The sequence below is a fragment of the Zalophus californianus genome, chromosome 15 (assembly GCF_009762305.2).
Source record: "Zalophus californianus isolate mZalCal1 chromosome 15, mZalCal1.pri.v2, whole genome shotgun sequence".
In the NCBI taxonomy this organism is placed as follows: Eukaryota; Metazoa; Chordata; class Mammalia; order Carnivora; family Otariidae; genus Zalophus; species Zalophus californianus.
In genome coordinates, this window is record NC_045609.1 from 53,835,402 (window position 1) to 53,852,320 (window position 16,919).

The 16,919-nt window shown below is 34.5% G+C and overlaps 1 protein-coding gene across 3 annotated transcripts in view; it reads left to right on the forward strand.

Moving 5' to 3' along the window:
* The window catches only part of EXOC6 (exocyst complex component 6), a 240,815-nt gene that overhangs the window by 152,979 nt on the left and 70,917 nt on the right, over positions 1 to 16,919 (forward strand). For all 3 annotated transcript variants that reach the window (XM_027595848.1, XM_027595850.1, XM_027595849.2), the window contains exon 18: positions 3,902 to 4,081. In XM_027595848.1, coding sequence (XP_027451649.1) covers positions 3,902 to 4,081 — 180 coding nt within the window. The remainder of the gene's footprint in view (positions 1 to 3,901; positions 4,082 to 16,919) is intronic.

Sequence of the window (16,919 nt, forward strand, 5' to 3'; positions counted from 1 at the left end):
TACAACTCAAATGACATCCTCTCCATCAAGATTTTTATCAAATAAGTAATAATTATTTCCTCTATGTTTACTCAGGATGCTTTGTTAAACCTCTACTATAGCACTAGTTATGTTTTGTTATACAGGTCACCCCTTATACTCAGAGGATATGTCCAAGCCATCCCCAGTGGACGCTTGAAACCTCGGATAGTACCAAACCCTATATATATTGTTTTTTCCTATATACCCATAGCTATGATAAAGTTTAACTTATAAATTAGGCACAGTAAAAGATTAATACCTAATAATAAAATAGAACAATTACAACAGTGTACTGAAATAAAAGTTATGTGAATATGGTCTTTCTCTCTCAAAATACCTTATTGTACTTTACTCCCCCTTCTTTTTGTGATGATATGATATGATAAAATGCTGACGTGCTGAGAGGGAGTAAGGTGAATGACGTAGGCATTGTGATGTGGCATTAGGCTGCTGTTGACCATCTGGTGGTATGTCAGAAGGAGGATCTTCTGTTTCTGGACCATGGTTGACTGCGGGTAACTGCAGAAAGTGAAACCGTAGGTAAGGAGGGACAACAGTATTGTATCTCTCCCTGGATTGTGATATCCTTGAGGGTGGGAGCAGTTTTACTCATCTCAGTGTCTTATTATAGTGATCTTATTCATAGACATGATATAAATTGTATATTAGATTAAACTGTATTCAAAGAGAATATGTGACTACTAATGGTTAGTGATACTGAAGTCTCTTCTTAGTAAAAAATCTAAATAGATAACTAGTTTTATCAGAAATATTACATTGTCAAACCCAATCTACCCCCAAATCAAATTTAATTTAGCTCTCATGCTTTACTGTTCAGGGTGATAAGTTGTTCACCTTTCTTAAAGTGTTTTGTACAAAGTATTCCAGGGGCTTGTGCAGTCCCCCCCCCCAAAAAAAACCCAAAAAACTTGTGAGAAAGAGATTGTTCCAGTTTTAACTTTCAAGATGCTCCATAAGTTTGTATGAGCCTTTAAGAGAAAACTTAGACATGGGATCTTTTGCCTTGGTTCCAAAGGCCACAATGCCTAGTCTGCACAGTCTCCCTCATGCCATTCTTTCAGAGTGCTGTTGTCTGAGAACCCACAACTACCATTTCTTCTTTTTCTAGTTTTTTAAGGTGAAAGTTTAGGTGATTGATTTGAGATCTTTTTTCTTTTATAATACAGGCATGCATACTGTAAATTTTCTATAAGTACTGCTTTCATTAAGTCCCATAAGTTTTGGTATTGTGTTTTTCTGTTTGTTTTGTTTTATTTTTGTTTTATCTCAAAATATTTTCTGATTTTGATCTTGATTACTTCTTTGACCCATTGGTTATTTAATGGAGTCTAATGTTTAATTTCCACATATTTGTGAATTTCCCAGATGTCCTGCTGTTATTAATTTCTTTCTTTTATCATTTTTATTTTATTTATTTTGATTATGTTTAGTTAGTCAACATATAGTACATCATTAGTTTTTGATGTAGTGTTCAACGATTCATTAGTTGCATATAACAACACCCAGTGCTCATCACAACATGTGCCCTCCTTAATATCCATCATCTGGTTACCCCATCCCCCCAACCCCCTCCCTTCTGTAATGTTACTAATTTCTAATCTCATTCTGTTGTGCTTGGAGTACATACTTTGTATGATTTAAGTCCTTTTAAGGCTTTTTTATGACCTTAACATATGCCCTATTCTGGCTAGCATCCCATGTTCACTTGGAAAATAATGCATGCCCTGCTGTTTTTGAGTGGGATAGTCAATGGATGTGTGTTAAGTCTAGTTTGTTTATATTATTGATGAAATCTTTTTCTTCTGCCTGCTCAAATCTGTTGAAACCTTGCAATAATTTTTTCATTCATTTATTGTACATTTCAATTGCAGAATTTCTATTTAAAAAAATATTTCTGTCTTTTTATTTATGTTCTATTTCTTGAGGCACTGCTATATTTTCCTTTAGTTCTTTAGATGTGGTTTCCTATACTCTTTGGGCATATTTTAAATAGCTGATTTAAAGTCTTTGTCTTGGGGCACCTGGGTGGCTCAGTTGATTAAGCACCCGACTCTTGGTTTCAGCTCAGGTCATGATCTTAGGGTTGTGAAATTGAGCCCCGCGTCAGGCTCCCGGCTCAATGGGTAGTCTGCGTCCCCTCTCCTTCTGCTGCCCTCACCCATCCCCCCGCTCATGCACACTCTCTCTCTCTAAAAAAAAAAAAAGAATAGATCTTTAAAAAAAATAAAGTCTTCGTTTTATAAGTCCGATGACTACCTCCTCAGTAAGAGTTTCTGTTGATGGCTTTTTTTTCCTGTGTATGGGTCATACTTTCTTATTACTTTTTGTGACTTATAAATTTGTTGAAAACAGGACACTTAAATAATATATTGTGGTAATTCTGGAAATCAGATTTTCCTCTCTTCCCACAGTTTGTTGTTTGTTGTTTTTTTCCTGGTGGTTGGTTGTGACTTTCTTGAATTAATTCTATAAAGTCTGTATTCTTTTTCCTCTGTGACCACTGAAGTCTCTGCTTGGTTAGCTTTGTGGAGAGCTAATGATTGGACACAGATTTCCTTAAAAGCCTGGAACCAATAAGTTCCCCAGTCTTTGCTAAAGAACTCTGTGTGTGTATTCAACCCTCAAGCATTTGATGACTCTGCTTTAGCCTTCACTTCCTGCTTGCACAGGGCTTCAAGGTCAGTCATAGATGAGAGCTTAGAGCCTTCTTCTGCTTCCGGACTATGGTCTTTCTGAGTTTATGCACAGCCCTACACAGCCTTCTAGGTTCCCAGGAATATGTCAGAGCCTTTCAGAGTTATCTATGGATATCTCACTCCCCAGTTTTTCCTTTTAAGCTTTTTAGTTAGCTGATTGTATGCCCTGTTATGCACTGCCTCAGGCATATGTGATGTTAAGCAATTGCCTTTAATTATTTTCAACAAATGTCCCCAGAGAAAAGACTTTTTGCACTGGACAAGCCTCAGTTTAAATCAAATAAAGACATCCCTGTAAGTGGGGTCTTCCAGGGAACCACCAGATAGTTGAAATAATGATAATTCTCTGGGAATGTGGTTTTTGAAGGAGCTCCAACCCCATTCAGCCCTGTTTGATGACCGTCAGGCTATTGGTTTTTACCACAGTTGTGGGATGTTGGTTTTCAAGGATACTGTGGAGCTGGAGCAAGGAAGGAAGAATGGAAATAAGAGCACATTAAAACCCTGCAAATCTTGTTTTCTTACCAAGATACAGCTGTTTTTCTTGAATGAACACTACTTAGATTGCTGCAAGTTTTGAATTAATTTCCAGAGTTCTGGAAAAGTTGATTTTGACAATTTTTGCAAGTTTCCTTGTTGCTTTTATGGAAGAGAGAATGTTTGAAGATCTTTGCTCTGGTGTTTTTACATCACTCCCATCCTTTCTTTTTTCCTCTTCTGAGAAGTTAACTATCTCTTTCTTTTCTTTTTTTTTTTCCCCTCTTCAACTTAAAACACCAGCAACTATTCCATTTCTGTGACCATCCAACTTTATTTTTCTCAGTCAGTGGACAGGGGTGGTTCTTGACAGTTTCTGTTTTTTTCACTTCTGTTTCTCCTAAGGGTCTTTTTAAAGCTGTGAGAACAATTCAGAATTAATAACTCATAAATTATCCTACCACATAAGAATGAAAAAGTGATAATGAGGTTGGGAGAAAAAGTGGTGTCAGTCAAATAGACTACTATCAGCCAAAAAAACCAACAGTTTTCTTGGACTTCAAATAAATGACTAAAATAATAGACCAAGGAAAAATATAAAATAAATTTTAGAACTTTAAAAAAGCTTTTTCTATTATCTACTTCTATAACTATTTCTTATTTTTTATTATTTTGTCCCTTGTCAGGATGCCCGGCATGCAGCAGAAGGAGAAATATATACCAAGCTTAATCAAAAAATTGATGAATTTGTTCAGCTTGCTGATTATGACTGGACAATGTCTGAGCCAGATGGAAGAGCTAGTGGTTATTTAATGGATCTTATTAATTTTTTGAGAAGCATCTTTCAAGTGTTTACTCATTTGCCTGTAAGTATAAAAAAATTTCAAAAAGTATTGTATTATAATTTTGCTTACTAAAGTATATTTTAGAATTTAATAGTTTGAGGTTTACTTGTTCAAATCAACTTCTTAGCTTGAATATTTTCTTTCCATTCTTATAAATCCATTTGTGAAGACTTCTACCCTAGCCAGTTGTTTCAAGTTTTAATTTACTTTACTTTTAACCAAAATAACTACAACTTTGTTTCTACCAAAACCAAAATCAAACCCTGAAATTCAGTGTAGACTTAAATTGAAATAAACTCTAATAGGAGTAGTTCTCATAAAAGTCCATATAATCAATGACTTTTCCAGTTAGAAAGGCTAAGAAATTATTGGATATTTTTAGAGAGTAAAAGTAAAACTGGAACATTGTCCTATCATATATAGTCATAGTGCATCTACATTTTGTTTTGTTGGGTTTTTTTTTAGATTATTTATTTATTTATTTATTTGATAGAGACACAGCGAGAGAGGGAACACAAGCAGAGGGAGTGGGAGAGGGAGAAGCAGGCCTCCCTCCAAGCAGGGAGCCCGATGTGGGACTCTATCCCAGGACCCTGGGACCATGACCTGAGCCGAAGGCAGACGATTAACGACTGAGCCACCCAGGCACCCCAGTGCATCTACATTTTGAATAATCTATTGATGAAACATTAAAAAAATATATATAAATAGCAGGGACATTGGGTATGAATAGGCTCAAATGCTGAATTCTTCAGATGAGGAATGCAAAGACCAAAGAGATTATGTTGGAGTGAACATGCTTTCGTAAGGTATATTCAAAAATAATAGAACTATTAAAACATGAGTGGCATAGTTTTTGTACAAATAAAATAGGAAAAAAATTTGTTGACCTTTTTATTTCATAATAAGATGTACTGAACACAAGGGGGAAAAAAAAACCCCAAACCTGGGTTGAAATAATAAAATATAGAAAGAAAAGAAAAAAAGATGTAGCTGAACACAAAAATAAAGTATTTACTCTCAAGCCTACCTGACTGCCTCTGGTTAGTGGAAAAAAAAAAAAAAAAGTTATTCTACTCATTTTTTGACTCTATCTCCATCATGAGTTGCTCCAAAGGGCCATTTAGAATATTTGAAGGCAGGTGTTGCTAAAAAAGAGATAGAAGAATTTCCTAAAGAGAATTTAATAGTGGATCTTTGCCAAAGAACTTTTAGAAGCTTACCCAGGGATTATATTATGTTACTAACTGCTGTCCTTGTGTTGAAAAAGGGAACCTGTATATATGTTTAATTCGTATTTCAACTAATTTCTAAAAAAGTGTTCCTCATATAGTATGAATTAGTTTGAATTCATGTTGTCAGGATCCATCTCCAGCCAAAAGCAATCTACAAGAAAAAAGATATGTGTGTGAACACATATATACAGATAGACACATAACACATTTTAATGTTGTAATATCTGTTTCACACCTTGGCACAGTGTGATTGGTAGGAATTTTGTGCATAAATTGGGTAGAATTATGAGAGTTTATATGTTAGAAGTGGTTAGGGCAAATATCTCACTTCAAGAGGCTACCTGGAAGGAAATCCTGCTTTCTCATAAGGTGTACTGTAGTAACACTGAGAGGAACAGACTCCTGGCCTAACTAGATCCCTCGTAATCTGTTATGATATTTTGTTTAGTTTTAGGTGATTCTTCATATGCCATTTTGGATTTTTATGTCATCTAAGAGTTTTTCTGTAAAGGAAATAAACTTTTATACAATGCAGACCAACAAATACAACAATAAATACAGGGCATGATCAGATCAAATAAATAGAAAATTATAGTTCATAGCTAAGAAAAGAGAAAATGGACCTAACAACAGTATATTCTTATTCAAGGAATAAACTAGAAACATAATTCCTAAGCAAAAGTATTAAATTATTGACTACAATAAGTTTTAGCTAGCATTGATAATTATATTATGGCTTAGTACATTAATTCTCTGAAACACTAAAATTGTATATTCAACTATATTTTAATCAAAGAACAGAGGCAGTGTTATTAAATGTATTGTTTTTCTAAGCAGTGTATGTTATATAAGCTACCATTTTTATTTGAATGTTTTTTGTTTTCTCATTTTAGAGAGGGAGAGCAAGGAGAGGTAGGCAAGGGAGAGGACGAGGGAGAATCCTGACGTGGGGCTCGATCTCACAACCCTGAGATCATGACCCGAACTAAAATCAAATTAACTGACATGAGCCACCCAATCACCCCTGTTTGAATGTTTTAAGCTGAAAATGATTCCTTAGTTTCAGGTTACCTTTGAACCCAGATGGAGGGAGGGGCCGGTTCTAGACTCCTTCAATTCTCAAAGAAGCTTCAGAAGATTATTTATCACATTTAGTCCCAAGTCAGTCAGCTTAAGCAGAAGTAGCTATCCCACTTAGATATGAAGAGTTAAGTAGTGGCCATGTTCCCTATCCATCCTAGTTTTGACATTGTTCAGGGTCAGTGCAGTAAGTTAGAGTCAACAGGATCTGTGAGACCAAGGGCCACTCTTTCAAATAGTGTAAGTATTGGTCATTAGTACAAGTAACTGGACACAGAAGTTGAGTCTGTGGGATAAAGCTCTTTCACCCCCCCAACCCTAAAATGTACTTGATAGAACACTTAGTTTAAAGGCTGCACTCTTAGCTTCATTGCATATTTAGTTTTTGTCAGTTCCTCCCACTCTTGCAAAAGAGTATTTTCTCAATCACAGGTAATCATGATGTGCTGTTGCTGACCACATTGCCTGGTAGAGTTTCCACTGGTTCCAAAAAAGTCATAATCCAACCAATAGAATTTTGTCTGCTCACAAGGTATGAGAACAATAGAAGTTAATGGATCATAATAGTTTTGGTGGAGCCCAGGGAAAGAACTTTGTTATTTTCACTTTTTAACTACATTGTGGTAACAACAGAAAGCTGTAGGATTTTGAAAACCAGCAATAATATTCACTGTAGATACTTTGTAGAGTTGGATGAGTTCTCTTCACTTGCACTGTTTCAACCAGTGCATGTCTATGGAGGAGATGGAAAAGTAAAGTAATTTAATATGTTTCCATATTAAAAATACTTACTCATTTGCATTTCCCCTTGCTCTAGCAGAGAAGCCAGGCTCTCTACTGACCATAGAGCTAAATAGGCAGTATTTGCAGTAATGACTGGTATTGCCCCATTACCCAAAATGTTAAGCTGCCCTGTTAGGTATATTATCTGCTTCAGGGGAACTTGCCTTTTTATGACTCAATTAAAGAAAAACCCATTTATCTTTTATTGTTCTTGGGGGCCAGGTTGCTGAAGTGAGGAGAGCATAGAGTTCTAACTCTAGAGTTAGAACAACTTATACTTGAAGCTTAGATTTATAATTTACTAGGTATGGGATCCTGGCAAGTTGCTTAACCTCTGAACCTTTTACCTTTTGCAAATAGGCATAATCCATTTTCCTATAGGACTATCATAGGATAAATTGAAATAGTGTGTAAAAAAGTTGCCTGGCAGGGTGCTTGGCATAAAGTAAGTATTATTAATAAATGTTAGTTTTGTCTTTTCTTCTCCTTTCTTCTTCTGTTACTGTTTTAAGGCCTTTAGTAGTATTAGTTTCATTTTAATATGCTTTACTTTTTTTCCTTGTATTTATGCCTACATTTTTGGCTTGATATTATTTAGCTCTGAGTTCTATACCTTTGCATTATGTAGCCATTAAAAACTTTAATTATGAAAAATATTCATTTTATAAAGCATATTTATGTGAATAATTATAACTTGAGTGCACTGCTTATAATGGCTAACAGATGTCAGTGAAGTCTGATTAATTAGTACATGAAATAAATATTATTGTATCCCTAAATTAATATTCTTGAAATCAGCAGTTTTTACTCTTTCAGATGTGTAAGTAACCCTTCTTGTTTCTAGTATTTTTTTCATTACAATAGAAAATACAGCTAAGTCTAGAAGAAATAAAAATTACCTGTTAACTTGTCAAAGGATAACTACTGTTAACATGTTGGCGTATATTTTCTTTATATTTTCAAGTCATTTTCTTCTCCGCAATTATGAGACTTAAGTCTAATTTATAAGTAAGTTCTGTTTTTTTAAAATAAGATTTTGTATTAGCTAGAAAATTTAAAACCAAAGGAATTTTAAAAAGCATTAAACATTCATTCACCACTTACACATACGTAAATAGAAAAGGTTTTTTAGCAACTTGAACATATCTAGTTATTCTTCATGAAGACTGCCAAATGGAACTCTGTAACATTTTACTGTGAATGTACTGCCTAAAGACCCTGCACTGGTCTGCTTCTAGAAAGAACAATGAACATTTCCTTTCTTCATAAATAATTATGTGTTTGTTTCAGTAAAGGTATTTTACTGATTTACAACCACTAAAGGATATGTATAAATGGTAGTGACTCTTTAATTTCTTCATATGTGTATTTGCAAAGGGAACCCAATTTACCCAAATTTTATACTAACAAATGGTTATCTTTTACAGTAGAAGTAAATAGAAGATCATGTATTCATGATTCAGTTTGCTCATATTTCTTCCTTTCTCAGAACTCTATTTTATTTTTAACCATAATGTAATTTTCTGTGCTTACATTTGCTATTACTCGAGTTGTTAAATAAACTAATCTTGTTTCTGTTTGAACCGTAAGCACCAACTTTTCTTCCAAGAAAGATATGTTTTCCTTTGCTTTCAAATATGCTTAACTTTTGGTTTTCTGCATTACTAGAAGTCTTATGATGAATAATTAAAAAAATGTGATTTTTAGGAATAATGAGTTTATCTTTGGCATCTTTATTACAGAACAGATGCCTAAAAAGCTGTTTATTAAAAGAGTATCTATTGGGGCGCTTGGGTGGCTCAGTCTTAAGCATCTGACTTCGGCCTCAGGTCATGATCTCGGGGTCCTGGAATCAAGCCCTGTGGTGGTGGCAGACTACCCTCTTGGCAGGGAGTCTGCTTCTCCTTCTCCCTCTACCCCTCCCCCTGCTCGTGCGCATGTATGTGCTCTCTGTTTCTCTCTCAAATAAATGAAATCTTTAAAAAAAAATCAAAGAATATTAATAGAATCATTTCTCCCCATATCTTTTACTTTAAGATTAGAGATGCCTTCCTACTGAGAGAAATGGCTTTAAAATAGTGGTGGGACATATTATGAGAGCCTGTTGTGCACATTTCTTCTCAACTGTGCATTCAGTGACATCACCTTGCTAGCCATAGGTAGAAGTAGATAGACCATGGCAATCAGCAAATCTTATGAATGAAACCTTTTTTCCCAGAGAATTGTTAAACATTTACTAGCATAGCACTAAATATGGTATAGATTTTAAAATCACATTGCCAAAGAAAAATGATTTACTTTTGATTAACTCAGGAAATAAATCAGAGGATATGTTCAATAATAAAATTATAGTAGGAACTAGTTTCAAAACAGGGAAATGTTATTTGATCTTTAAATTCTGTATCTACTTCCCTATCTAGTTCCTTTTAAGGTGTTTACCTTGAAGGGTTTTTCCCTGGCCTTAATTTTTGCTTCCAGCCAAAAGTGTTTTATTGATGGCCTAATTTAGTATTCTTTGTAAATTCTTTATGCTTAGGGCCATAGTCTCCTTCCCTACTAAATGTATCTGGTGCTACTAAGTCTTTAATTTGCATTTTTAGTTTTCATATATAATTTTGAAACATGCTTTCTTTAAGTGAGAAACAAATATATATCTAATAATAAATGAAGATACATGATTTGGTCAGAAACAGATAGTATCTAACTTTAAAAGTCATTTTCTCCTTAGGGCACCTGGCTGGCTCAGTGTGTAGAGCATATGACTCTTGATCTTGGGGTCATGAGTTCAAGTCCCACATTGGGCATAGAGCTTACTTAAAAAAATATCATTCTCTCCTTAAAAATTTTTTCTGAAGATGCAGCACTATATTGAAAATTTTAAGATTTGGGGTCTGGGCCTGATTCTTCCAATCACCCAGCACTGTGAAAATAGACAAATCATTCAACCTCTGGATTAATTTGTTAATGTCTGTTTTATTTCATAGAGCCTGAAGTGAGGTTGTTTTATTTACTTTTATTCCAGTTAATACATGTACATAGAAATAAGTGAAATAGTCCAGAATAGTTTGGGATGGAAAGTAGCCCCTCTCCTTGCTCTTTCCTCATACCCAGTCCCACTCTCCCAGACTGCCGTTTTTCACTGTACGTTTTTATTTCTTCGGGTGGTTATCTTTAAAGATAGAGACTAGTGATTCCCTACTATGAAAGATAGGCATGCATAGCAACATCTCCTTTCCCCCTATTTCTCCCATTGATTGTTACAATATGTTTTATTTCTTCTATTTATTGTTTCTTTTTATAAAATATTTATATTCCTATTTTCTTGTTCCTTCTACTTTAGTCAGTATCTTAATTCTTTGTAGGACAAAGATAATGAGCTTCCCACCCTTCACTTTATCAGTTCTTCATCTACTATCTTTTGATAACTACTGAGGCATTTGTCTCTAATTTGTACCAGTTGCTCTTTGGAATTGCTAGAATTGCTGTGTAGCTGCTAACCTGGCATTTTTCCTTCTCTGATCTCTGGGTGGGGAACTGTTTCCTGGATTCTGCATGTTTTTATTGCTTCACTGGTTGGTTTTGCTAAACTGCCTCAATAACTTCCTCCTATTTAAATCCTTGCATATCATAAAATGTCTTCTGTCCTCATGTTTGATAGTTTAGCTGGTTATATAATTTTAGCTTGATAATTTTTATGGCATTCTCCATTGTCTTTTGGCATTCAGGTTTTAGGATATGTGCTTTAATCCTTAATATTCTGAAATGTCATGGGAATGTGTGGAAATGTGAGCTTTTATTTCATTCACTTATCTCTTTACTCAGTGGCCCCTTTCAAAAATTTTGTGTCCTTATTCAGTGCAGGGAAATTCTATTATTTTTTAGATAATTTTTTTCCTCCATTTCTTATCTTCTCTTTACTGGACTCATTTTGTTAGATGTTTAAGTTCCCAGATTGATTCTTTATGTCTTTTATCCTCTCCTTCATTTCCTGCCTCTTATCTTTTTTTGTTCTGTGTTTTGGGAGATTTTCCCAATTTTATTTTTCAGTACTTCTGTAAAATATTTTGTTAATTTTTAATTTCTAATGAACCACTTCTGTTTCTAAGTGTTCATCATAGAGTACTGTTCTTTAAAAAAAAAAATGGATATATTATCTTTCAAATCTTCCTGAGCATTAGAGGGTTTTTTTTTTTGATAGGTATTTTTGGTTTCTTTAATTATCTATGTTACCCTCGAATAGGTTTTTTGTTTCTTTATTTTGCTCATTCTCTTTTTTTTTTAAGATTTTATTTATTTATTTGAGACAGAATGAGAGAGAGAGAGAGAGAGAGAGCACATGAGGGGGGGAAGGTCAGAGGGAGAAGCAGACTCCCTGCTGAGCAGGGAGCCTGATGCGGGACTCGATCCAGGGATTCCAGGATCATGACCTGAGCCGAAGGCAGTTGCTTAAACAACTGAGCCACCCAGGCGCCCTTGCTCATTCTCTTTTAACAAGGAAGGCCTGGAGAGCTGACAGAAGTTTACTTTGCTACTGTGTAAATACCCTGTTTTTTGTAAACTTTTCTTCTGAGTAGGAATTAACTGGGAATTTTTTAAGAATTGGGGGTGATTTTGCCTAGGATTCTTCACCTTAGAGTGAGTAGCTATGGAGCTAACCATTAGATTATGGCCTCCTCTCTTTAGGGCCAACTTCATGTATGTGTGACCTATGCAGTTACATGGGATCTTGAATTTAGAAGGTTCCTGCATGTGATTTGGTGCTCAGCTGTTGTTTTCTTGCAATTCTTAATAATTTTTGAACAAAGGGCACCACATTTACCTTTTGCACTGAGCTTCATAAATTATGTAGCTTTCTTTCCTCTCTTTCTGTTTTCACCACACCATGCCAGAATGAGCAGAGCTCTTTTTCCCTCTCTTCCTCCTTCCCTCCCTCTTTCTTTCCACCTATACCAGAAGCCTCAGCTCTCCTCTAAATGTTCTTTCATTAAGGAAATTGCCTGTGCTCTATAGTTAAGGGATCATTTGGCATAGTTGTTCAAGAAATCTTCAATCACCTTTCCTATTTTTCCATCCCATTTCTCATTTCTGGCCTCTCTCACACCTGCCATCTCTGGACCTCTCATACACAGCTGTCTCTCAGCTCCACTGTAGTTCCCTATTAGCAAATAATGGGCAGTAGTTTTCTTTTCTCTGTTTCATGTGCTTTCTGTCTTCCAGAAATCATTTTCTCTGCTATTAAAAATTTATTACTTTTTGCAATTCTGTGCTTTTTATTTCACTTGTATCTCAGGGTGCATGTGGAGTAAAAACATTAACTTAGTCTACCATCTTGATTCTAAACAACCTGCTTCCTTCTCTTTGAAGTAAAATGATTGGATTAGGTCATCTCTAAGCTCCTTATATATAATATTATGTTTCTAAGCATCATTATTTCATACAGATGTAAAGTCCCAACCTAAACATAGATTTATTTGTTCTGGCACCTTATTTTCTCTTTTAGCCTTACCCTTTTATGTTCTTTATTCTTTGGTTCAAACTTTTTTCTGAGTTAAGTATATGGGTTTACATGTCCTTTTACTTGATTGAAAATTATAAAGGAGAATTTTAATAGTCAACTGTACAATCAGAGGTTTTAATCACCCTCTCTTTCGTGTGACACCAGAAAGAATTGTATGAAAAATACATATTGTAGTTTTAAAATAATGGCACAGGCAGCTTTGAATGCATTTTAGTGCTTATCTAGTGAAAACATAACCATATATTATATATATATGCTTACAAATTGGTTTTCCTTATTTGGATATTAATTTTAAAAATATATAATGGTAATGAATCACATTGATCTGATTTGTTACCTATAAGTCATAAAAATGGTATGATGTGAACTATGATGAAAGCATACCACATCCTATGACTTACATGGGGTTCATGTTAAATGTTGTTGCCTGACTTTTATTGGAAGTTAAATCTAGAAAGGACTTAGGGATTATCTGGAGTCTAGTCCAGTCTTCCAGAAGAGAGAATTGTCTAGCTAACACAGTTCCCAGCTTACTGTTTACTGGGGTTAATTAGGATGATCAGGCTGGCTATTCTTCTCTTCCTGCTTGTGGGTTTTTTTTTTTTTTTTTTTTACTCATTGTGTGTTTGGTGAAGAAGACAGCCTCCCACACAGAGGGGCACCTTCAATGTAGGCTATACCAGATGTTCAGCTGCCACTAATAAATAAATTTTGAATTTTGTTGATCTAATAATAAGGTTAAGTTCATGTTTCAGGTAACTATCTTTCTTAAAAAAATGGTGCTTAAATATTATATGGTTTATTATCAGAATTTTAAAAGTAAATTAGATAATTTTTAAAAAGTAAACAGTATTTTCAGGCTATTGTAGTTTAATTTTATTAATTTTTATTATTTTAATGAATTAAGATTTAATTAAATTAAGCCCTAATATTTTAAAGGAATAAGCTAGTACTATATATTTAGTACAGAACTTCAGCAGGAGCGTATATGTATTTAAATTGAGACCAGTGATTTGTGTTTTCGCTTTGACTTGTTCCTCACTTTTTGGGAAGAAAATACACTTAAATGATTAATTACAAGATAATTTAATGTGCCATCTTTCTTTGATTACTTTCTTTTAAGCTATAGTAGCAGATTATGTGGAAGCTTAGTGGCTTATCCTTTCTAAGCATCTTCAGAATCATACAGTTTTTTATTTGTAAAGAAAGAGACATTTTATTTCTTTTTGTATTAAAATCATTTGCAGGAAGAGATATTTGTTAACAATTTTGATTCCGGTGCTTGGCTCTAGACCTAACTGAATTAAAATTTCCAGAGCTTAGAAATCTGCATTTTTTAATTAACATTTGAGAACAGCTGCTCTGTGGCAAAGAACCCTGTGCAAGAGTTGGTGTTTTCTAAATTTGCCAGTTCAGCAGACGTTTAGTAACTACAAAAGTTCTTGGTATTCAAGACTACTTGATTAGGTAGACAGAAGTTTGGAGGAGGATTTGTCTAATTGGTGTGGGTATAAAAATTCACATACAAATCTCCAAAATAAAATTATGGTCACAAGTATGTAATAAATTAATGCCCTTAAATATAGCAAACACACAGAGCCGGCTTGCCTGTTTTGTAGTGTATTTTGCTACTTGAAACACTGCTTCTACTGCTATTGGAATACATTTTCCTTTTTTATTTGATTGCCTGGCTGACTTCCTCCTCAGACTAACAGCAGTAATCATGCAGCCATGTCGGTAAGTAAATACAAGCCAAAGCTAGCATGTGAATTAGATAATAGTGAACTTCCTGCAGACTTATTTTTCTCTGCTTAGTTACCTATAGTAAATCCTAATTATTTGGCAATATTTTTCGTATGATTGTAGTTTTGCAAAAACTTACATTTGAAGATAATAGTCCTTATTTTGGTGAAGCTATCAGGAGGAATCTCTGGGACTTGATTGTGAAAGTTAGTATTATGGTGCATCTGTGGTAAGTGTAGTGCTTTGAGAAACTTCTCTGTGGTCACCTCATGCACGACAGGGCACAATTTGCAGGTATTTTCCTCATCTGTAAAATGAGGTCAATAAGAGTGAAGGTTAAATGGGATAGTGTACATAAAATAGAAAAGTGTCTAGCATATAATAAACACTCACAAATATTATTACTTGCTTATAAGACTATTTATGCTTTTCTTGAGTGCCTTTTCTCTACAGACGTTATCCCAAACTCCACTTGTAGAAATCTACCTCGCTGCATAACCCCGTATGATTCATGACCTAGTGCAGATTTTTCTTTTTCACTCCAAACCCAGTGTCGCTTGCCTGAATTGCCTTATTAGCTTTTACCTTTTTTCATGGCTTCATCATATTTTGTGTTTTACTGTGTTTGTTGCTCCATTCCACCTCTAGTTGTGAGCTCTTGATGGCCAGAATAAGAACTCATAAATATTTTCTGAATGTGTACAGTATAACAAGTTCTTACCTTAAAAAGTCTCATCTAGCATTTGAAATTTAAATGTTCCTATTCCTATTGTTGAAATTCAGATTTTTGTTATTATAATTGTTTTCTAATTAGCCTCTGCCAGTAGTGTCCCCTCACTTCAGTTCATCATACATACCAGTGCCCGATTATTCTTTCTAGGACACAGTCTAATAATATTTCCCTTTTGAAAAGCTTCAGAATCTGTTGCCCATCTAAAGTAAAAATTTCACAGGCTAACGAAAAGAAATTATCTCAGCCTCTTTCCAGGTACATTTCTGACCATTACTCAGCATGAGCATTCAAAGTGGAAAATTCATTGTGTCCTGGATCTTTTATTTTCTACCTTGGCTTCATTTATAACTGTAAAAATCCTGAATCTCCTCCAGAAGCATTTTTAATGCTACCTCTTCATGAAGCATTTGCTAATTCCACTTAACCATATGTGGATACTTCATCCCACTTTTATAGTACTGTTTATATTTTGTCGTATACTATAGCCATTTGAAGACTTGCCTTCTTTCCGCTATTAGAATTTAATCCCCTTATGTCAGGAACTATTATCCACCCATTGTATCTTCTGTAGCACCTAAACAATATTTTACACAGAGGAAGTGCTTGATAAGTATTTTTTAAGTTAACATGAGAGAAATAGTAAAGAAATGGATTGTAATAAAAGTCGCTTTCTTGTATGCATAGTGTAAAAATATACTGCACAGATCAGAATTTTTTAATCAGATTTATTTGTGAAGTATAGAATACTTTCTAGTTTTTTTTTTTTTTTAGATTTTATTTCTTTATTTGACAGAGAGAGAGCAGAAGCAGGGGGAGAGGCAGAGGGAGAAGCAGACACCCCACTGAGCAGGGAGCCCAACATGGGGCTCAATCCCAGGACCCTGGAATCATGACCCAAGCCAAAGGCAGCTGCTTAACTGACTGAGCCACCCAGGCGCCCCTACTTTCTAGTTTTGAAAAGAAAGTTGTAGTCTTATTCACAGGCAAAAATTTGGAAAATGCCTGCATGAAAATTATTTAGTAAAGGTGGTGTCAGTAATGATTAGAAATATTTGTATGTTTACTCTCCTTGCACATCTCCATGAAAGAATAACATAATAATTCAAACTACAACTCTCTTCATGCCTGTAAATTGAGTAGTGATTTAAACACAATAAAAGATCTGCTAGCACCATAATAACCACTGTGAATTCTGAGCACTAAGGCCAAGTACTTTGTCCATTGAGGAGACAGACCCTTGGGTTTTCACTTCAACTTTTTCTTCATTTATTGTAGTAATTGTTAAGTATATAGTTAAGCTTGCTAACAGGTTTCCTGCAGATAAATCATATACATGTTTAAAATACAGAAGTCATGTTCAGAAGTGATACTAATCCTGCTGTCCAAAAAAACCCCTCAAAATGTTCTTGTTCTCTATTTAAGAAGGCAGGGATAGATTTGGGGATCAATTTTGTATAAATTAGCATGAGAAATTTTAAAAGCTTTGGCACTTGAATGTTCAGGGTTTTGAAAAAGTTACTTATATGAGATAGTTCTTTCTCTGGCGATAAATGAGGTATTTCTACTGACATTTTTGATATCCATTTCCATACTTTATAAAAAAGTTAATTCCAAGTACACAAAAATCAATAGAACAAACCATTGACTACATCAGTGCATTGGAGAGAATTAAAGAACTTGGAGAGAGAATGTAAATGAAAAAGTTGAAAACAGTCAAAGCCCACTGTTGGAGAATTTATATTATTTCTTAAGCCTTTTTTTTAATAC